Genomic DNA, 22,238 nt, shown 5'->3' on the forward strand with positions numbered 1-22,238 from the left:
CCGCTTGCGTGAACGTGGCCCACGTGGATGGACGGGCAGCGGGAGGAGGCAGGGGCCGTGCCCCCCAGGGAGGCGGAGGGCGCCCACGGCCGCTTTCGTGAATGTGGCCCACGTGGATGGACGGGCAGCGGGAGGAGGCAGGGGCCGTGCCCAGGACCCAGCGGAAGCGATGGCTGAGCAGCCCCACGGCTCAGCCCTGCGTCTCCTGGGCTGGAAGTATAACCTTACCCATGAGCTCCCGGGTGTCTAAATGGAAAGAGAGAATGAAGAAAGCAAGAATGAAGGGAACGAGGGAAAGAAGGGCACAAGGGACTGGCTGGAAGGAGAAATCAGAACCCCTCAAGGTGGTGGCCGGTCCAGGTTTACTTGTGAAATTCCTCAGGGAAGTTCTGTTGCGTGGGCAGGGCAGGCACGTTGTATAAACTGCGCCCTGGCTCGCTGCAGTTCCCACCCGTCTGGAGGAATCGTCCCCAGATTGTCGTGCAGAAGACCCCTCTCCTCAGGACGCAGGGAGTCTGAGCATGAAGCTGTTTGACTCACATGTGGTGATGTGATCACAGGTTAGAGTTTAGTGCGAAGAAGTGATAAAGATGACCAGATGTGCAGGAGTTCTGGAAACTCTCAGGTGCTAAGGCTCTGAATGTTCAAACATCCAGTGATTCGCCAATGACACAGATTGAGATATTCTGAAGCTACATCACGGTGTGCAGGGTATATCGAGAAAATCGCCAGGAGCTCAGTCCACAGCCCCAGCATGGCAGACCGGCCTACACGTTGGTGTCCACGGAGAGATCTTTCTAGAAGAAATGAGCACGTGCAAAGTTCTGCTCACACATTCGTGTCTTGAGGATCGTGTTGGTCCTTGGGTTAGGAATTCCCAAAGCAACAGGCTGCAAGTGCCCAGTTCAGAAGAGAGCCAGCTGCTGTTACCTTGGAGAGAGACCGAGGGAGCCCCAGAGGGAGAAGAGGTTTGTGGAGACCACAAGAGGTTACAGAAGGAGGAAACACGTTGAATCATCGTGGTGGTGGGTTGAACGTGGGCTTTGTAGATGAGGAAAACTCAAAGGCAGGGTTGTAAGCTGCTTATGACATAGTGAATTCCATAAGCAAAACGTGATCTTTAATACATGGAATCTAAAAAGACAAAGATTGTTCTCTGAGACGGCCGTTGGGGGGGGAAGAGGGGCGTTCGCCATGCACAGGTGACTTCTCCGTGAGGTCCTGTGTCCCGAGCTCAACTTCTACTAATTCTGTTCTATAAATCTGCCACTCCTTGACAAAAACACAAGGCACAGCTCAGCACCGCCGTTCCACAGATGGCATCATGTCATCAGTGAGAACGAAGCACCAGAATGCTTTCAAAGTCCAACAAATAAAGGCAAAAGTGTGCTCGCTCGCTAGCCTCCTCTTCCCGATGTTTCCAGTTCTGGGTAACAATGCCACTGTCTTCACTTGGGAGAAGACTCCGTGTCGCTTATGATCAAAGGAAGTCTGGTTTCCCTCTTCCCCTCCTTTTGTTCTCTCTTTTCCGCTCCGCCTCTGTATCTGTCTCCTGACATCTGCATCGTGTGATGGCGTGCTCCCTTGCTTCACCTCTGTAGGTTGGTCAGCGAAGGCTCCTAACTGCTAGAGTTCACCGCACCTTCGCAAAGGTGTAAAAACCGAGTCTTTCCGGCCGGATCTGGGTAGAGCCCCTCCCGAGGGGCCTCGTGTGATTCTCCCCACAGCTTCACCTCCTCCTCGGGGCGCAACTTCCACAAAGCTGCTTCCTTCTGGCCTGTCACACAGGAGAGCAGGAAGTGTAGAGAGCCAGACGCGACAGGCCACGAGCGATTAAACCCACCTCAAGAGCCACTAACATTAGCCTGGTGTTTGAGCTTGCATTTGTTTCCAGATGCGTGCCCACCGGAAATGGTCATGTCTAAGCTAGTATTTGTCACAGTTACGCCTCTCTGCAGGTCGCGCTGGGCGGCCTCTCCGAGCTCCTCAGCTCGGGCCGCTGGGCCCTGGACTCTCACTCACTCATGCCTGGCCCCTGTCTCATTAGTGCCGGGTGGCGAAGCCACAGCACCTTTCGATGCTCTCAACATTCTGTGGTTCCAGCTTGACCTGGCTGTGGCTCTGGAACCTTCTAACCAAGCAGGACAGAGGTTTCTGAGAGCCGGGGAGGAGCCCTCCTGATGTGGTGGTTAGAAGAAGGAGTTTAGGAAATGCATCCGTTATTTGCAATGCCTGCCCTGGGGATGCTGGGCAGCTCCCAGAAGGAGCAACGGAGACTCTTGGGCGATGGCACCCAGAGCGTAGGCAGACCGTCATCCCCTCAGGCTTCAGATCCCAGGGAGCTGAGGATACGGGCGTAAGCCGCTCTGTCCGGCTCTGGGTCGCCCTCCTTAACCCGGCCACCTCAGGGGGAGGGTGTGAACACCCGCTCCCCACCCCCCGCACGGCTTCCGGCGCCGCTCCAGCCCTCACACCTGCTCTCCTCTGCTCTCCTCCGCAGGGTGGACGGCGCCTCCTACGAAGTCATGCAAATTGACATCAAAATCGAAGAGCCCAGCGACACACCGGCCACGCAGCTTGTCACCTGGCAGGTGGAGTATCCGGGAGAGATCACGTCTGACTTGGGAGTGTCCAAGATCCACGTCAACCAGAAGGACCTGATTGCAGTCATACCACTGGCCATGGTAAGGGGGCACTCGGGAAAGGGGGGCTCCAAGCCGGGGGATGGGGTTTTGTGGGGGGACCTGGACTGTGATGTACACTGCCAATACCCAACTCTAATTGTATGTTCCTAAATAGTACTCAAAACGCTACTTAGGCAAACGCCGGCATTAGCTATGAGCCTACATTTTTTGAAAAGTACCGATAATTTGATCAGTGTGCATCCTGTGTGTTTATGGGTCTCAAATGCGTGCAAACCATGTGGAGAGGGTCTCAAGCACGCAGGTGCTGCCTGAGTTGTAGGAGGACTGTGGAAGGGATGCGCTGGCGTTGCGTGTGACTGAGCTGTATGTGGATGGCGCGTCGATGGGCGGGGCTGCCTCTGCCCTCGCTGCCGCACGAGGCGCTGGACGCTCAGTGCTGAGTGTCTGCGCGGCTCCCCCGGGCTCTGGGAGCCTCATATTCGGCCTGGTAGGACGGCCCAGGCCCGTTCTCCATGTGGAGTTCTGCAGCGTGGGCCTCTCCACCTGCGAAGGATGGGGAGGCCTGGGTGCACGCGTGGACACGGAATGGGGCCTGGGGCTGTGGAAGTAGCGCAGGGGTCCAGCAGCCCTTACCCTGGGTCCGTCCCCCGCATTGCCACAAAAGAAAGGCAGGAAGGGAAGGCGGAACCCACAGCACGGTGGGTAGAGGAAGGACCGCTCCAGGGAACCCCAGGCCCTGTCCCGCCCAGGAGGCCGAGGCCGCAGTGGCGCAGGGGTAGGGAGTAGAGTGGGGAGTGGCCTGGGGACTCTGGGTGGCGTGCAGATGTAAGGACTTCCCACCCAGGCTGCAGGTGAGAGGAGACTGCAGTCAGTGCTTAGAAGCTGAGTCCTGCCTCCCAGCAGACAACTCACAAGTTTAGCAGATTTTTTTTTAACTATTAACAAATCCTCCAGTTTAGGTTGTTCTGTTGAAATCTTTGCACACATCTCTGATTCTTGGAGGCTAACCTTTAGAACTAAACTTTAATCCAAGGTTCGGAATCAAAGGCTAGGAAGCATTGTCACGCTCCTTGGTAACGGCTCTCAAATTGCCTTCCAGGAAGCTGCACTTAATTCACAATCCTGCCCACTGCGGGGGGATGGCCCCCCACTTCAGCAACACAGAGAAGAGCTCATTTTTACGAATACGCAATTTATGGAGCAAAGATTATCTGTGCTGCCTTCTTCTGCCTCGCTTGGGTTACTTTTCTAAAACTTCCTCATTAAACATTTGTCTTTGCCATTATATTTTCTCATGAGGAATCCAACCTCTTGGATTACTTTGCTACAAACCTTGTTTTTTTAATCATGGGAAACAAAATCACAGGATAATAAAGTACCGTCTTGACCATTCTGAGCATACGCAGGCTCCCACTCACGTGCACTGTATCTCGACAACCTTTTCCTTTTGAACATCTGAAAACCGCATCCCTACTGTGCGCACGTTCTCTTCCCCCTCCCCCAGACATCGGGGGTCGGTCACCTCCCTTTCGGTACACTGGTGACACCAGTCCCTCCTCCCGACCCCTCTCCTGTGTTCTTACCTGACCTCCGATTGACACATCGTCTGTATCCTTCTGTCACCGTCTGGTTGACGCATTGCCTGTACTCTTAGCTAACTCTTTGATTGACACATGGCCTGGAGCCTTACCATTTTGCGATTTGCATTATAATTGTACAGGCTGTGTTTTGGCATGCAGAGTGGTTTGCCTGCTTCAGTTTTTATGTGATCAAATCCATCATCAATCTCTTCCAAAATGAAAACACACTGTATCCCCCTGATCATATCAAGAGGAAAACCCATTCCTATTGTATTTATCTCATAAAACCTGCACATCTTAAAACAGATCTAAAAGTCTAAGCACAGCCCACTTAGATATATGCAGCACAAGAACCTTCCAGAAGCCATGATCCAAGCAGCCGCGGCCGCTCCCGCTGGGTGGGGTTTGAGAAGGATGCTGGGCGTGGCTCGGGTGCTGGGTTCTCCGTGGAGGTGTAATCTAATTCCATCTTCAGGGAAGTTCTGAAATGAAATGCAGTTCCCGTGTCCAGAGCCTTGAAAGCTTTTTTATTTTCCTAATCCAATCATATATTTTTATGAGTTTCGGTCCTTTTCTTTTTCTTATCCAAGAAATGGTGCTTTACTCTGTCCTAGGCAAAATACGTTTTGTCCTTAGGGAGGAAGATTCTGAAAGGAGGGTCATTAAACGTCCATTAGCATGAATCCGTCAGGTGTACGCCGCAGCCACGCACGTGGCTTAGAAGCTCAGAATCGCTCTGGGAATACACTCGGTGTGGAGGAATGTTGTCTCTCGTTTCTCACTGGCTCCTGAGTTTGGACCAAAGCACCGTTTTGAGCTTATGCCAGAGTCCAGAGATAGCAACGCTGATGTGCACTTGAGCCAGACCAGCGAGGCCTGGAGGTGCTGTAGTAAGTGTGTTTGGCTGCGCCTGGCAGATACTGCTCCTGTCGGTGCGGGAAGAGGCTGCTGGGGCCCTGTCGGCCCGCTGCTGCTCCAGGGCCGGGGAATGGAAGCGGCCAACCCAGTCACCGTGGGATGTGAAGCAAGCCTTCTCTCCCACCACCAGCCTCCTGACCAGGTCCTTGCTTTACTTTGGCGAACACGCTTTCATTATTTATCATTGTTGCTGGTCTGGGACGTGCAGGTGACGCTGGGTCGGGAATGGAGTCAGGGGCACGTCCACACTGACCGTGAGAGTCCTCAGGATGTACGATGGAGTCCGTGAGCCCGTGGCCTCGGTGGTGGTGGTGGCGTCTGGTATCGACGATGACCAGGGCACAGACGCAGCCTTGGGGAAGCTCGGGGAAGCCCACAGAGGATGAAACGAAAACAGGCCTCCAATGTGCCACTGGCGCGCTCTTCCTTCCGGAAGGGCAACTCTCACAAGATGGGAAGAGGAGCACACAGGGCACGTTCTACCTCCGCCCGGGTCTCCCTGACCCTCGCCGGAGACAGGCCCAGAGCCCCGGCCGGGTGCTCGTCGGGAGGAGAGCAGGTGAGGCGGGCTCAGAGGCTGGCGTTGCTTTTCCCTGGGATCCACAGCGGCCACCAGCCGCGCCCACAGCGGGAGCAGAGCCACAGCGGCCACCAGCCGCGCCCACAGCGGGAACGGAGCCACAGCGGCCACCAGCCGTGCCCACAGCGGGAGCAGCCCGCTCGCACGCCCTTTTCTCCTTCTCCCTGTCCCTCCTCGTGTCATTTCACCCTCAGAGCCCACCCAAGTCCCCCTAGGATGGTGGGAGCAGCCAGACTGCAGCACGCAGCCCCCCAGAGCTGCGCCACAGCCAGTGGCGCCAGGTGCCATGCGGGCCCCGGGCGGGCAGGCTGGCTGCGTCCCTGAGTTCCTCCCCTGTGGACGCTCGGGGTGACGGGAAGTCACCTGCTTCCTGATCAAGGTCCGTCTCCTAAGCCTGCAACTCAGCTGAAAGTCTCCCTTTCTGCAAGCCTGCAGAAGAAGCTTTCCTGCCGCATTTTATGGCCACACCAGTTTTCTGTTGTTACAAGCTTCCTGATGAAAGGCACTGCGTTTCACCAAGCCTGGAACAATTCTATCTTTAAACCAAAGGGATTTGTTTTGCACTGGCCCGCCCGCTCTTCATCTTCAGAGACGTAGGATGCAGTTGTGCAACACACCCACTCTGTCTCTGACTGTCTGTCTGTGTCTGTCAGCCTATCTGTCTGCCTGCCTGTTTGTGTTTGTCTGCCTGTCTGTGTCTGCCTGCCTGTCTGCCTGTCTGTATCTGTCTGCCTGTCTGTGTCTGTCTGTCTGTCCCCAGGACCGTGCCTGCACTCCACCCTTGTCCTCCTCATCTGTAGACCCAGCAGAGCCCAGACACACAGGCTGGTTTGGAAGTTGTCTGGCTGTGTTTAGTGTGCACAGGTAGCAATCCATAGGTGGTCACTCGCTCAGTGAGATCAGGATCTGGGAGAGAACCCCCCCTACACACCTCAAATTATGGAAGGCACTGTGATTTCCCGGCTCCCGCAAGGGAAGATCTTTGTTTTCTTCTTTAAATTTGTGGGCACCAAAGTCGATGCCTGGCTCGTGTTGTCTGACTTCATGGTGTTCTTCCCTTGTGTCAACCTGTTAATTAATATGCCACCTCCCCTCTGTTGTTTTACTTAGACTTTTTGAAAATTCAGTCACACCGCGACGCGCACTGCCACTTTCATTTTCGTACCTCCTCAACCAAGTGCAAATTAAGACGCGGCCACAGCCCTTGAGAAGAAGCTCTGCATTAGGCCACCTTCTCTCTCTGTGTTTCTCGAGTGGCCACTGTTCCCTCCGAGGAGCACTTGATAATTATGCCGCGTGCTTGCTGCACCTCCGTTTCCAGGTGCGCTCTGCCGTCAGCACCGCACACGAGCTGACACGGTGCTGCCCGTCCTGACCCTCGACCCCCGGAGGAGCGTGCTCGGCATTGCAGCCTGGCCCCTCACTGCCCAGCCGAGACTATGCTCCGGAATTAGATTCCAGATAGATGGGCCCCGCTGTTCATTCTGACACCCAGTCCAGTGTGGTCTCTCATTGGCAACGGCAAAATATAGACTGTTGATTAGAATGGTGTGCAAAAAAAACCAAAACACCTTCAGAAAATGCAAATGCAACGATGTGTACCGGTAAAATGCGGGATTGGAGATGCCTTATTGAAATAGGAGAAGGCATCTGAAAGTGGATTATTTATTATGCACAAAGCTGTCGTCGTACCCCGCCGCGGTCCCCTCCCGCCTCCCCGGTTCTCTTTGATGCGCCTTAATGAGCTATCCTCTCCAGAGGTGATTTATAATGAGGCGGTGGCCGGTGCAGAGCTTCTGCAGGTACAGGATACAAAGCCAGAGCAGGAGACTGTTGCTGGAATTGTCTGAGGCACGGTTATTACAGCCCCAGCCGTGGTACAGCAAGTCGCGCTCTGTGAACAAATGCTCGTGATGTGACTCATTTTGTAGGCTCCACAGAAACACAGCCCACACGGGGAGCATCTGCGTGTGCCAGAACCGCGTGGAGCAAACAGCCCACGTGAGGTAGCAGGTGGTAAACAGGCCAAGAACAATAGCTGGGAATGATTGCAGGACGGACGGGCTGGGGGGGGGGTCTGAGGGAGGTGGATGCAGTCAGGCCAGGCGGTCACTGTGGAAGGGATGCTAACTAAGGCGGTCCAGCCTCGGAAGGCGTGGGAAGAGCTGTCTGTCAGTTAAAGTAGAAGTCGGGCCCCCGCAGCAGCTTGGGGTCCTTTGATTGGGAAAATCCACTGTCCCTGGGAACGGAGCCCTGGGGCTGAGTGCGGAGGCGGCGGAGGGAGGGAGGCCCGGGTCATTAGTGATGGAGGGTTGCCCGCCCGTCTGTTGGGGACCATGGCTCGGAACCCCCGCCAAGGCCTGTTCCACGTCTGCTCTGCGTGCCCTGAGAACCCGGGGGTGGGAGGCTGGCGGTGGAGAGGGAAGGAGCGTCTTGGGCGGGGCTGCCAGTCCATGCAGAAAGTCAGCAGAGGGTCGCGAGAGACACCACTGCAGTGGCGTGCTGCCACGGAGACGGCGGACAGCGGAACTCTCCAGAAAGACCACGCCACGGAGACGGCGGACAGCGGAACTCTCCAGAAAGACCACGCCACGGAGACAGCGGACAGCGGAACTCTCCAGAAAGACCACGCCAATGCCCTGGAAAGGGGGAGGGCGGGGCTGCGAGGAGAGGGTGGAAGAATGCCGTGTGGGGGAGGGGACGCAGGCAAGCGTTCAGCACACGGACCACAGCGTTGAGAGCTGTGAGGGAAGGGGCGGGCAGGGGGTGTGGAGGTGGTCACGCAGGTCAGGAGGCACTGTGCACATGCTGCTGTGTTCAAGAGAAAATGAAAATTAAACACACGCCCTAATATTGAGACAGTATAAGGGAGGGGTGACGTGGATCAAGACCCCCTGTCTTCATAAACTGCTTTGGTGAATGGCGGCTCCTCCATACAACTACTTAAAGATTATAAAAATATTCAAAAAAGAAAAAGTAAGAGAGGGAGGGAGGAAGGAAGGAAGGAGGGAAGGAAGGAAGGAAGGAAAGAAGGAAAGAGGGAAGGGAGGAAGGAAGGAGAGAGGGAGGGAGGGAGGAAGGAAGAAAGGAAGGAAGGAGAGAGGGAGGGAGGAAGAAAGGAAGGAAGGAAGGAGGGAGAGAGGGAGAAAGGAAGGAAGGAAGGGAGGGAGAGAGGAAGGAAGGGAAGGAAGGGAGGGAGGGAGGAAGAAAGGAAGGGAGGGAAGGAAGGGAGGGAGGGAGGGAGGAAGAAAGGAAGGAAGGAGAGAGGGAGGGAGGAAGAAAGGAAGGAAGGAGGGAGAGAGGGAGAAAAGAAAGAAGGGAAGGAAGGAAGGGAGGGAGGAAGGAAGGAAGGGAAGGAAGGGAGGGAGGGAGGGAAGGAAGGGAGGGAGGGAGGGAGGAAGAAAGGAAGGGAGGGAAGGAAGGAAGGAAAGAAGGAAAGAAGGAAGGAAGGGAAGGGAAGGAAGGAAGGAGTGACAGGATGGAGGAGGGCAGGATGTAGATGAGGCGTAGACGCTCCTGTGTGCAGCTGTTGGGACTCGTGTGTTGATAGGAAGACATGTTGGAAGGGGAGCAGCAAGGTTGAGTCTAGAGTAGACCACTCTCCCTGGCCCAGGCTCCCAGGTGCATCTGTGTTCTGAAACCTAAGTCATCCGACATGGCAGCCACAGCCAGGACCACGGCCCGGTTCTGGACTGTGGACTGGGGGGCTGAGGGGCTGTCGGTCTTAGCGTACACTTGAATGGAATCTGCACGAAGTACTAGTCCGGGTCAGGCGACAGGGCGCGGCTCAGTGACGCGTTGGGAACTCAGGGCTGTGCACACTGCGTGCTCTGTCTGTCCCGCCACCCTGCTCTGCCTCCGGGGCCTCCGGTGTGATTGACAGCTAGCGAGTCCCTCCCCTGGGAGGGACCGTGGAAGCGCTCCCCCGGTGACCGCCCGTCATCAACGACGCTGCTGGGTGGACAGTGCCAGCTGCGACAGTCATTTCACACACTCGCTCCCCAGTCAGTCACCTCCCCTCCCCACCCAGCCTACCTGCTGGCACGGGCGTCTGAATACCAGTGGTGCCCTGTGATCACGTCTGTCCCGGATGCATGCATTTGGGTATTTTATTGTAGGACACTTGCTTTTATTTCTCTTCTGAAAGTCAGTTAAAGTATCTTACTGATTTTGTTTCAAAGGGTGTGCCCCGGCAGATTGCAGTGCGGTGCTTATTTCAGAACAATCAAACATAAATCTAACATAAATATTTGCCACAGAAGGGGAGCTTCGGCGCCTGTCGGGTTGATCGCCCTCCGGGAAGGGCCAGGTGGTAGATCTTCTCAGTTTTGCAGGGGGCGTAGTCTCTGCCCGGCCCACCAAGTAGCCCTGAAGCACCCAGGAACAGGCTGGCACCTGGGTGCAACAGACTTCCAATAAAGCTATTTATATGGGCACCGAAACCGGAGTCCCGTGTGCTTCCCGCGTACCAGCACGCAGGGAGGTGCCGTTGATGGTTTTTTCCCAGTCGTTGGTAAATGTGAAGAGTTTCCCAGCTGCACACGTTCCAGACTACAGCTTGCATGCTATCGCGTCTGAATCCCTGATTGCACCTGGACACGCCCGAGCCCCAGCGACACTTGAGTTTTCTCCTCCTGCCGGTTGAAAAATCACTACAGGAATGTCACGACACACTTCCACCTCCTGGGATAAGGCGTTTGCTAACGTGTTTTAAAATGGACATTAAAGTGTTGTCCTGGGGGAAAGAGTACTTGCAGTGGGCACCGGCCTTTGAGCTGGTACAGAGGCCTCAAAAGAGGGTCCACGGTCGACGGCCGCCAGGGTGGGCAGCCGCTCGGCAGGCCTGCACCCCCCGCCCGAGGAGCGAGCGCCCGCTGAGGAGCGAGCGCAGGGAATGCGTGGCGCAGACACGGGATGGACAGCAGCCTCGCGCTCCACCGCCTCCTCCAGCCACGCCGGGGGGCGTGAGATCCCACCTGTGAAACCAGCTTCACCCCGAGCAGGGCCTGCTCGTGACGGCAGAACGCTGCGTTGCCGGCACACAGATGCACCCAGCGCCCCGGCCCGCAGGTGGGATCAGTCCAGGGGTGTAGAGGAAGAAAGCAGAAGTCCCATGTAGATGCCCAAATCGGATGGCACCAAGTTTCAGTGGAGAAGCTGACTGCTTTTCCATCTCGCTTTCTAAGCGGGTCTTCCTACAGAAGAAGTGCTTGAAATCCAGATCACTGAGGACAAAGGGCGAGCCACCGCTGTGTCTGCAGACTGGCAGGTGTGTGCAGGAAGCAGACTCAGAGCCAGGGCCGGGCACCAGGGCTCCACAGCCAGGAAACACTTCAGTCCGGCCATGCTGGCCTGGAGACCTAAGGAAATGTGTGCTAGGTGGTGACGTTGCATTGGAGAGCGAGCTCTGGCCAAGAGGTAAAGCTCTGAGAGGCATTAATGTGTGTGGAACCCACGACCTTCCCTTGCAAGGATCTTTACAAACACGTTACAGAGTAATTTGGCCGTCTTCAGCCCAAGACCTAAGGGCTTCAAATCATCTCTCCTCTTCCCCCCCCCCCCCCGAGAAATATCTATTTCTGGGTCAGTTTAATTTGTCTTTGGCTCGCTGGTGGTGGTGCCCTGGTCTGTGAATCCGTGCAATGCTAGGAGCTTTCGTCACTTGGTTTCTGTTGGGATGTGTTTTCTGGGAGCCTGGCATTCACCCCCACCCCCGGTTCCTAATGGAATGGCTTTGCTGTCGGAGGAGATGGAGGCGTCGCTACTCAAGCCGTTTAATGATAAAAGCATGAGGAGTGTGAGCCAGGAGGAGCCCCTTTCATGCTCTGAGAGCGGCTGTATTATAAAACAACAGAACGAATCAGATCGCCGCGAGGAAATTCCTCAGAACCGCCACCCAGGGATGTGCGGTGGCCGTTCAAAGCGACTTCTTACGCAGCTTACTTCCCTCCAGATAAAAAGGAGCAGAAGACAGTGTCTAAGCTGCTCCGTGTGTTCCGCGCCACTTCAAAGATGGACATGGAGGCCAAGAGTCCTTGTGCCTTTATGGTTCCAAGCAGGTATGAAGAGACCACGTATGGGCGTCCAGTGGGGTGGCGAGGCTCCTGTGATTCACAGAGATGCAGCCCCCCCTCTCCCCAGTGTGGGCAGCCGCACGCACCGTCTTCTGTAACCCGGGAGTGTACACAGATTCTTCTGTCTGAGATAAGAAAGAGGAGGTCAAAAATCTGGGTATGAAAGTGGGATGCAGATGGCTATTGTCTTTCTAGAAGAATCCATCTTTTAAAACTCTGTTTGAAACTCCTCGGCATCGGTTTCTGCGGCCACACGCAGGGACTCGCGGCTCCCGTGCTCTCCACGCGCCTTGAGAGACAGAACCGTCTCGCGTGCAGATGACCCGGGCTGGCCTTTGCGGGGCTTTCGTACCGTCTGTTTCTGTGTTCTGAAGTGTTTCTTTCTCCCGGGGATCCTGGTGCGTGGTTTGACGGCCTTCTGCCCTTGGTGAGCTGGGAATGGTCCCGGCTGCTTTTTCCAATCCCGGCATATTGAGTACATCTGAATTGCTCAGTCCTTAACGCCCCAGCCTCCTCGTGTTCACGGGCTCATGGGGAACGTTAGCTCAGGCACCTCAGGATGAAGACAGACTCTCCTCAGGATGGCCAGGGCAGGGGCCTGCAGGTGGGGTCACCGTTCAGAGCGCCTCCATCCGGCAGGTCTTACCTACGCCCCGCCCAGTCAGTGTGCAAAAGGAATGGGGGCCTAGCCCGACAGAGCCAGCCCCTCAGGGAGGGCTAGGAAGCTGTAGAGGACCTACTGGCCAATAATGATGGCCGCCTGGCTGTTCACAGTGTTGGCTACCTGAGAACACGTGCACCGTCAGTAACTGGCCACCTGAATGCCCTCCAGCCTGTTTATTCTGGTGTCTCCAAGCAAGACAGGGAGAAGGCTGGATCCTCTCTTTTCTTTCCTTATCTTTAATAGCCAGACGGAGGAGTTACCATTCACATGTCAGCGTGTGGGTACAACGCATCTCTCCCTTTCTGCGTCTCCCCATCCCTCCCGATCCTCCCTACCCTGCAGCTTCACTGGTATTACGGGATATGCCCGGGACGTTGTGGGTTCTCCTTAAAGGAAGGGGTAAACCGAGGCTGTGAAGAGATCCTGTGTGGTGAGCACCACTTTCCAGCTCTCTGCTCACGTAAGTAGCCTAACCTCAGGACGTCTTCCTTGCAAACTCGGACTAAAAGCTTCAGCTACTCGCCCCCTTTCAGCTGTGCGACATCTAAATAGAGTCTGATCGATATCCACCCACAACAGCCACAACCACTTCAGGCAGCCAGAAAGGCCCTTCACCAGGTCTCCCATTCCATCAAACACTCTGAATGTGGTCTTAGAACAGCCCCGAGAGAATGGCTGAATCACTGACCCTCTCTGCCCGTACTCTAGCTAATAACCCACCTAAGTGGTCTTTGCCATTTGTTGTGTTTTGTTAGTATTTTGAGACTTAACCGAGAGGCATTCTGCTCTTTCTGAAGGACCATTTTATTTTTGCCACTATGTTCAATGTGTGATTGCTAAGCAAGTCAATGGGTCACTGATTATTTGAGAAGCAAATGATGGTGGAAAGCACTGCTTGTGTTTGGTTGGCCAAAGTGGTTGGGGGGGGGCAAGAAAAGGGAATTCATTAGTGAATTGTCCTTTCTGAGATGGTTCCCAATTACTTCTATACTGTATCATAAATCCAAAGGGAAGTCACTTTCTTATAAAGAATCCCTTACAGAATGTTCCTTGTTCATTCACGCATCCATAGATATGTTATGTAGACACATGTAGCCGTGTATATGTATTTGTCTGTAGACACATGTGTCTGGACACACGCATGTCTAGATATCTCTGTGTACAGCTATGCATGCATATGCATATTGCTCATCTCTGTGTGTCGGCCACATGGCTAGCCATTCCAAAATAACACAGACATGCCCCTTCTCTCCTGGAGACGGCAGTAAGGAGACTCACGGGGACAGGTAAACCAATGAAGGAATACATCGAGAGAGCCGGTGTCAGCTGGGGGCCGGAGGCTCCTCCTGTCTTCCCAGGGTCCCAGCTACTGTCTTTCTGCACCTGGCTCGGCTCCGTGGCAGAACTTCCTCCAGGTTGATCTGTATTGTTGTGGATGGCTCTTAGGTCATAGGTGTATCACGCCGCCTTATCACTAGGCCTGAATTGGCTTGAATAGGAACAATGCTAACACCGCAGGGCTGAGATTTCTGGTGCCATGTCGGGCCAGGAATGAAAGGCACGGGGTGGCGGTGTGGTCCCCCCACGGTGGCTGTGGCGGTGTGGTCCCCCCCACGGTGGCTGTGGCGGTGTGGTCCCCCCCAGGTGGCTGTGGCGGTGCGGTCCCCCCCACGGTGGCTGTGGCGGTGTGGTCCCCCCCACGGTGGCTGTGGCGGTGTGGTCCCCCCCACGGTGGCTGTGGCGGTGTGGTCCCCCCCAGGTGGCTGTGTCCCCACCCCGCCCCGTGGGCTTGCGTGTGGGAGGACCCTGCGTGGAAACGCAGATGGCCCCTTGCTCCCTGTGGAGTGCTCTAGTTCCCCATTCTCTTAGCAGCTCTCTGAAATCTGCCTTCCCCCTTGCATGAACACACATGACTCTTGAAACTAGTAGCACTAATTTTAAAGCAAATTTGAATAGTACCTCTAAGAATGTCACGAGTTACATTTGGAATTGCTAAATTTACTTAGGCTGGGAGAAAAAAATGTAACAAGTCAGTCTTTCGATCCTTGTCCCGCGTGGCGTCTGCGCACCAGCAGCTCCGCATCTCCAAGGGGGCCTGAGGGGAGGCTGGCCAGCTCCCCGACTCCGACTTCGCCGGTTCCCATCTCTGCCCTGGCTTTGGGGGCTCACACCCCACCTGGATTTCTCCTTGCCCTGGCTCTCCGCCACACTGTGGGCCCGAGGCTCAGTCTTTCCCGGCTGGGTGAGCCGTGGCCAGCAGGCACTCAACATTGCTGCTGCCCCAGCTGGGTCAGCCTCCAGAGCCACGAGAGCCCACACGCAGCACCGGCTCCGGCTGGGGGGGGGGGCGGGGGATGGTGCTGGGGCTCCTGGCCTGGTAGTGGCAGCCAATCCCTTTCCAAGCAGAGAGAGGCAAGGCCAGCCCACGTGCTCGGTCAGGTGACCACCGTTGGTGTGCTGTCCAGCGTGAGTGCCCTACCTCTTCTCTGCTTTGGATGCTGGGAGAAGCTGCTCGACTCCTTTCGAATCTGTTCATCTGGAGTCCTGTCGTGAGACTCGGGACGTTTTCAGGCATGTTGGGAAAACAGACATGAGTACAACAGTGGTCTGTACTTTTTGGCTTCCAGTCGCAGAGGTGTTACATAAACCCCGGGCCTTGTTTATTCTGTGCTGCCGGGCAGGCCTGGGATAGCACCGCCACGGAAAGGAGGAACGGCAGAGTTAAACGCGGCTCTGACAGCTGGCTGGTGGGTGAGCCTCCGCGCTCTGAGGTTCGAGGCTGCATTTACAGGAGGCCTTATTTTCAGAAGACTCCGCAGGAAAAGCATAACAAGTCTTATTTAACAGCTCTAATTATGATTTTCTCCCCCATCCTCTCTCTCTGCCTTGAGTCTACAAGTTGATCCAAATTAATATTTATTGATACTAATAATAGCGAACCCAGATGGATCCTTACTATGTTCGGGGTTCTGCTCACAGAGGGCTTCACACCACGCCCTGGTCCAGGGCAGGTGGTGGGGCTGCGCTCACAGCAGCCCTGTGTTAGGGATGGAGTAGACGGGGCTGGGGGTGGGGGGGCTCGGGCGTGTGTCTTTGCTTTCCCCGGGGCGTCTCGCTCCGAGTCTCGGGCTCTCGGGGGCGGCCTGTGAGGCCAGCCACCCCTGTGCTCGGGGCACACTCTCCCGCCCGCCCGCCCGCCCGGCGCTGTGCCCGGCTCACACCAGCCTTTGTCAAGCCTGGGGAGAGGCAGGCACAGCGAGCTCTGAAACTCACCGGGTCTTCATTTCTCCAGCAACGGAGATGCTGTGCGTGCACAGGGAGACGCCGCGAACGCTCAGGAAAATGAAAACACAAGAGCAAAAAACACTCGGGTTGTCAGCCTCTGCCTCAGGACCCCGATAAGGAAGCTTGGCCCGCACCGGGCGTGTGGCTGTGTGGACACTGCCAAGGGGCCAGGGGGCGCGGGAGGGGCGAGGGGGCGCGGGAGGGGCGCAGGAGGGGCGCGGGAGGGGCGAGGGGGTGAGGGAGGGGCGCTCCCTGGTCTTGAGTCTGCTCTGTCTCCGCCCAGCCATCACCAGGGCAGCTCTTGAGCCGTTAGATGCCGGGATTTTCCCCAGCAGCACCTGGCCTGTCCCCACACCTCTGTCCTTGGACTAAATTTGACAAATTTGACTAAATTTGGTGCCGGGCCACCAGCTGCAGATAGATTGTGGCACTCCCTGGCTGTAGGAGCCTAGGCCTAGGCCTGCCTGCCTGCCTGCCTGTCTGTCTATCTATCTACCATCTGTCTACCTACCTATCTCTCATCTATTGTCTGTTGATCAGCGGTTGTTTCTTTGTCTATCATCTACACCTGTCTACCCATCATCTATCTTTTCTCAGTTGTCCATCTGTCTATCTGTGCGTCTATCCACCGGCTCTCGGAAGCCCTGATGGAGGCCGGTGGTGCCGGCAGCGCCGGGGAGGTGTCTGCCGGGTGACACAGCCATGACGCAGCCATGGAGGTGTGCGTTACGACCCGCGCGGTGGCTCCGGAGCTGCGGCCCGCGTGCGCGCGGTGGCTCCAGGATTACAGTCCATGTGATGGCTCCGGAGCCGTCTGCACTCTGTGCCGGGATGTGGGCAGCACGGGGGACGAAGGCTGCGGGAGGCGCCGTCCCTCATGGCCGCCTCCCCCTCTCCCTGGTCTCCTTCCTCGGCCGGGCTTGGAATGGAAGCGTGACCACGTGAGTGGGGCTGGCCGGGGGACTTTAATGGTGGGAAGAAACGCTCACTGGGATTGTGTGCCAAAGGCTGGGCTTGCCTTTTCTCAGGACCCCAACGGGGTCTGCGTCCAGCACTGACTTCGTCCAGCAAGGAGGAGAGATGTAGCGCTAAGCCCCAGTTCCCGCCTGTGCAGGGCCCTGGGCAGAGGATTCGCACGTGCCATCCGTAGTTCTGCAAGAAGTTGAGCGTCACTAAGAGGCGCAAACAGAGCCAGGGCCCCGCGGGGAGTTTGTCCCGGTGGAGAAACCCTGCTGCTGGGGGCTGGCGCTGCGCCGTCGCCAGGGGGCTTTGGGGTGTGCTCAGAAGCGTGTGCAGAGCCCCCTTTGCCCCCCGCTACCGTGTGAGGACCTGAGTCCTTCCCCAGATCTGCTCCGAGGGCTAGACGCGTGGAGGCCTGTGGGGAAGGCGTGCGGCGGGCAGGGCAGGCTTGCTTCCCAGGGAAGGGGTGTGGTGGGCAGGGGCAGGCTTGCTTCCCAGGGAAGGCATGCGGCGGGCAGGGCAGGCTTGCTTCCCGAACCTCCACACATGGAAGAGCATGCACGCCGGTGGGTTTGCGGCCACCTTGCAGCAGCCTGCGGGAGGCGTCCAAGGACCGGCAGGGGCCTCGGCCGTGAGGCCAGGGCCGGCAAGCCGTTCTTCCTCCCGGGCCAGCACCGGCTCCTAAGCGGACACAGGGTGTCATTTGCCTCAGTGGGTCGATGACACCCTATTTTCATGACTCTCAGCTGGCAGGATTCCTCGCTCTGCAGGTTAATGGCCCCTCTGAGCACCATCGGCCTCCGGAGTGTTGGGTGGCAACACACACCCCTGCATTTCCACTAAGCACCTGGCCTGGAGCAGGCACCTCCTTGGGTCTTGAAAGGCCTGGGAGCCGCCATTCTCCACTGCCTCCTTGGTGCCCGAACACCAACGAGAAACGGTGTGGGGTTTTCATCTCTCCTCGTTTCTGCACCTCTTCTGGCGCCTTCTGAGCACAGAAGGCGTCTTTGTGCAGAGGGCTGATTTCCCGTTTGGAAAGCACCGGGGAGGTGCGTCGCGTGTGGAGTTTGCACATGGACGTGATTCGCCCTGACTGGACAGGCCGCCAGCAGAGGGCCAGCTCTGTGAAGAGCCAACTTTGCAGCCCAAAGGCTCAGGGAAAGAACCGCTGCTCCCCCGCGCCTGGAAACCCACTGGGGTCCCGTCTGTCTCCGTGGCAAATTCAATCTAATACCCGTGGCAAAGCAAAAACAAAAACTAAGAGATACTTTATGTTTACTACTGCCCACACGTTCCAAGACCTCAAACAGGCGACTGCTCAATGTGTCCAGTCCGATGAGAGGTGAGCCAGGGAAAACTGCCTCATTTAGAACATTCTCCCAGCTTCTCTGACCCCCTGGGGAGCACTCTTTGCATTGCTTGGGGAACAAGGACTTGGCAGGGGAAGGCAGCTGAAAATAAAATGGCTGAAGCTTGGCTGCAGGTGGCAAAAAATAAGATAAACCCACAATGCCATGGTGTGAAACAGAAAAATGAGATATTTACCGACGTTCATAAGAGAAACAGCTAAATGCAGATGTCAGGCATGGCTTGATCCAGCAGCTTGGATGTGATCCTAAGGATCCGTCTCACTCTGTATTTCAGCCCCGGCTCCTCCGGAGTGTGGTGCCGTCTTTCCCCATTCTTGATTTGCTCAGGGAAGAAAACAGATCTGTCTTCCAAGGGCTCGGCCGGTATCTCAGATCCTGTCTGAGCTCTAACGGGTGAATTTTAATTGGCTCTGAGGATGCCGCGGTGGCCGGAACATTTTTCCGCAGTGCTTGGCCTGGGCGTGAAGCTGCGTCTCTGAAGGAAAGGGAACTTCCATCATCAAAGGGAGAAGAAATGGCCCGGGTGTGTCGGCCTGCGCTTGCTGTGAGCATCGCACGGTTGTGCGCAGCCTGGTACAGTGTGAGCACTTACGATGTGGATGTCGGGGGGGAGGCTCGGTCCCCCCAAGCCCTGGGGGACGGCATTCTCGGCCTGTCTGTCACCCCAAAAGACAACTGGCCTTCACCCTCAGATGCGGTTTGCCTCTCTTAGACAGCAGAGACGCCGAGTGTGAGGTTCCGGGTCCCCTTCGAGCCCACCTGCTTTTACACATCAGTGCCCAGCACTGATCACCCCTGGGAACCGGGGTCCCCCGTGAGCACCACAGTGTTCCCGGGGCGCTGGCCCTGCTCTCCCCGCAGCCCAGCGAGGCCCACGTGGCTTTTCCCCTGGGAGCTAAGTAGGGTCACATGACTAATTCTTACTAAAGAACAGTGACCACCACATCAAAGCCTGCAGGGCAGTCATCTAGAACATTCTCCCAGGGCAGTCTGTGTCTCTAGCTTAGTGTCTGACAGCGTTCCACCACACTCGCTGCTCCGAGTCTGGGACATAAAGTGTGTTCTAGAATGCTCTGTGGGGGAGGCAGGAACCCCAGTTTGAGCGCTCTGCTTCTGCGGCAGAGTCTTGCTCGTCTGCACGGAGGCAGGGCGCTGAGCTGAGGGCCGCATCCTCCACCGGCCGGCTGCAGAAGCCCAAGCTCAGGTCAGGGATTCCGCCCAGCCCAGGTTCTTCACAGGAAGCCAGAGACAGGAGGTGGGGCTGCGGCTCAGTGGAAGAGCCCTCGCCTTGAGCACAGAAGCTCAGAGACAGCATCCGGGCCCTGGGTTCGAGCCCCAGGACCGGCACACAGGGCTCGCTCAGCTGGACAATCAAGGTCTGGTGACACCACGGGCCGGCTGAACCTTCCGGCGTCTGCCAGGAATTGTAAACGTGGCAGGAAGGCGCAGAGCCCAGAGTCTTAGAACCTGCTGTTCCCTAGCAGCAGAGGTGCCCTGTGAGCCCGTCCACACCCTTCTGCAGGCCGCTTTCTCCATGAGCCTTTGATTCTGGAGTCTACCTCACGCCTCTCCATACATCCCTGCATTCCACAAATTACCTGAACTCTCTGCTTTGGACAAACGCCTTGCCCGCTGTGAGACGCAGCCAGGCCAGAATCTCCCGAGGCGTTTGTGGAAGGAGACCGGACCGGAGAACCTTTTGCGCCGTTCCAGGGCTCGGGGCCCGCCTGGTTATTGTTGCCAAGGCAACCAACAATCCTTCAACCCCAACAACTTCAATCCACAGTAAAACAGCCACTTCTCAAACACACACACACACATATGCATGCACACACACGTACGCACACACGCACACACCCGTGCACACACACACAGCCATATACGCACACGTGCACGCACACACCCGTGCACACACACACACACACAGCCATCGCACCCTTGCCCAAGCGTTTCTCCTTGGCTCTTTTTGCAAATCCTTCCATTGTGCGGAGCGTCTCTCTGGGGAGACCTGTTTTCTAAGGCCCTGGCCCACGAGAGTCCGGGGGCTGGTGTAGGCTCTGGGGGAGGGGTGTTGCTTATTTCTCTTTGGGGCTCTGTTAGCCAGGGCTCTCCAGACCCAGAGAGGGAGAAAGGGAGACAGAGACAGAAGCAGACAGAGGGAAGAGTATAAAGAACTGGCTTTCCGTCATGGAGGACAGAAAGTCCCCGGCGTGGGCTGGCAGGCTGCAGACACCCCGACGGCACGCAGGATGTTGGAAGGCAGGAAGACAGAGGGCGCGCTGGACATGGGGCCGCAGGAGCCCGAGGTCGTATTGGGCACGTGGGGCCCGTCCTCGAGTGTTTCTGTTCTAATGGGAGCCCAGCAGGCCGTGGCTGAGCCCTGGGGTGAGGTCCCCAGTGTTATGAAGAAAATCCACTTTACTCAAAACCCATCCCGAGTGGATCTGCATGAAGAACACCCCGCAGAAGCTTCCAGAAACCCGCACCATGACCCAGTCGCAGACAGGAGGGCACTGGAGACTGCACTGCAGCCTCCCGAGGGTGCACGGCGCCGGGAGTAGCTCATCTAGCCACCAGGCTTTGACGGTAAGAACGTGGACACGGTGTCCTGCGGCCGTGGATTGCAGCACCCACGGCCTGTGTTCACAGGATAGCTGGGGCCCCGGAGGAACCCTGAACTCCACTCTGCTCAATCATCTACATGTGCCTGGCCTGGTGCAGACACAAGGTCCTGGGGCATAAACCTCAAGAAGCACGATGAACGTTCTCATCACTCCCGGTAGCTCAGCCCGGTCCCGCGGAAGCTCACTCTCCGTCCCGTGAGGCCCCAGCCCTGTTCCCTTGGGGGTGTTCCAGTCTCAGGAGCCCAGAAGTCAGTTTGGTGGCGTAGGTGGAGAGCTCATCTGACGGCAGAGACATCTGCACGCAAGCAGCTCCTGAGATGCCAGTCGTCCGCTGGCCTTTACCACGGGATGCGGGGGTCCCCCGGCACCCAAATCACACCCATGGCCTCCCTTCCCGGCACCAGCCCAGGTGCTGTTCCAGGTCCCAAAGCTCCTGTGGCTGCTTTCCAGCTGCATCCAGCCCCCAGCGTCCTCCCCTGGCCTCTGCAGGGCCCTGTGGCCCTGGGGGAATCTGGAGAAGCAAGCCTCAGGGTTCCCTGCGCCCCGAGCTCACGCCGGCCTCTCTGCTCCTCCTCCCCTTCCTCTCCTGAGCCTGGGGACACCATGGGGGAGCCCAGCAGCGGTGGCTCTCCGAGTCTTTCCTCCAACTCTCGGTACGTCCCAGGCTTGTCTATTATGGCCTCGACCTTTGGGAACAAACAAACAACCAAAAGACATTTTGCTCTGTTTGCTCTCCTAGGTCATCTCACACAATCGCATTACACACCCGTGTGTGTGTGTGTGTGTGTTCATGCACGCGCACACGCGTTAGTGGGAACTGGATTTTGTGCCACTGGAAGTCATTTTTGTGTAATCTTCAGGAATTCTGCTTGGCCTTTGGGATGACCTCAGACACATTCATTCATCCTTAGGCAGAGTGTATTCATCTGCGTCCCTATCTCGAAAGTTAGCGTGGGCTCCGGGAACCACGGGTCAAACGCCCAAGGCTAGAACGGAGGCACTGGTGAGCGAGCGGAGGGCGTGGCCGGCCGCCTTCCGGTGGGGGGGGGGGGCTGGGTCCTCCGGAAGTTAAAAGATCTGGAGGGCAGGCCTGCCACGCCCCCGCTGGTGGATGAGGTTCAGCCAGGAGGCTTGTGTGGCACCGGTTTTCATTCCTGCCCAGGGTATTCATGAATTGCGATCTACACTTTTTGACAACGTGTGTAATCTCCCCTCTGCTTTATCTCTGGGCCTCCTCTCGGGTGTGGAATGGTATCTAACTGTGGCTTGATTAGCAGCTCGCTGGCATTCTGCGGCCCTGCTGGCCCTTTGTGTGTCTGGTCTGGTTGGACATCTGTCTTTTTCGAGTATTCAGCAGCTGTTTGAATTGGGTTATAAGTGAGGGATTTTTTTTTTTTGCTTGTTTGGGTTTGTTTTTCTGCTATTGATATTTAGCAAGTCCTCGCATATCTGAGAATTTCAGCCTTATCTATATGGGTTGAATAGCATTTCAGAGGTCACCTCCAAGGTCGGTCCTGGACCGTTGTCTCGTGCTGAGC

General features: G+C 56.6%; 1 protein-coding gene across 1 annotated transcript in view; it reads left to right on the forward strand.

The window, feature by feature from the left end:
- Window positions 1-22,238, forward strand: part of Tmem132d (transmembrane protein 132D) — a 199,634-nt gene that overhangs the window by 108,573 nt on the left and 68,823 nt on the right. The window contains exon 5 of the mRNA XM_013023040.1: window positions 2,501-2,684. Within this exon, the coding sequence (XP_012878494.1) occupies window positions 2,501-2,684 (184 nt within the window). The remainder of the gene's footprint in view (window positions 1-2,500; window positions 2,685-22,238) is intronic.

This window comes from Dipodomys ordii, unplaced genomic scaffold (genome assembly GCF_000151885.1).
Source record: "Dipodomys ordii isolate 6190 unplaced genomic scaffold, Dord_2.0 Scaffold66, whole genome shotgun sequence".
Lineage (NCBI taxonomy): Eukaryota > Metazoa > Chordata > Mammalia > Rodentia > Heteromyidae > Dipodomys > Dipodomys ordii.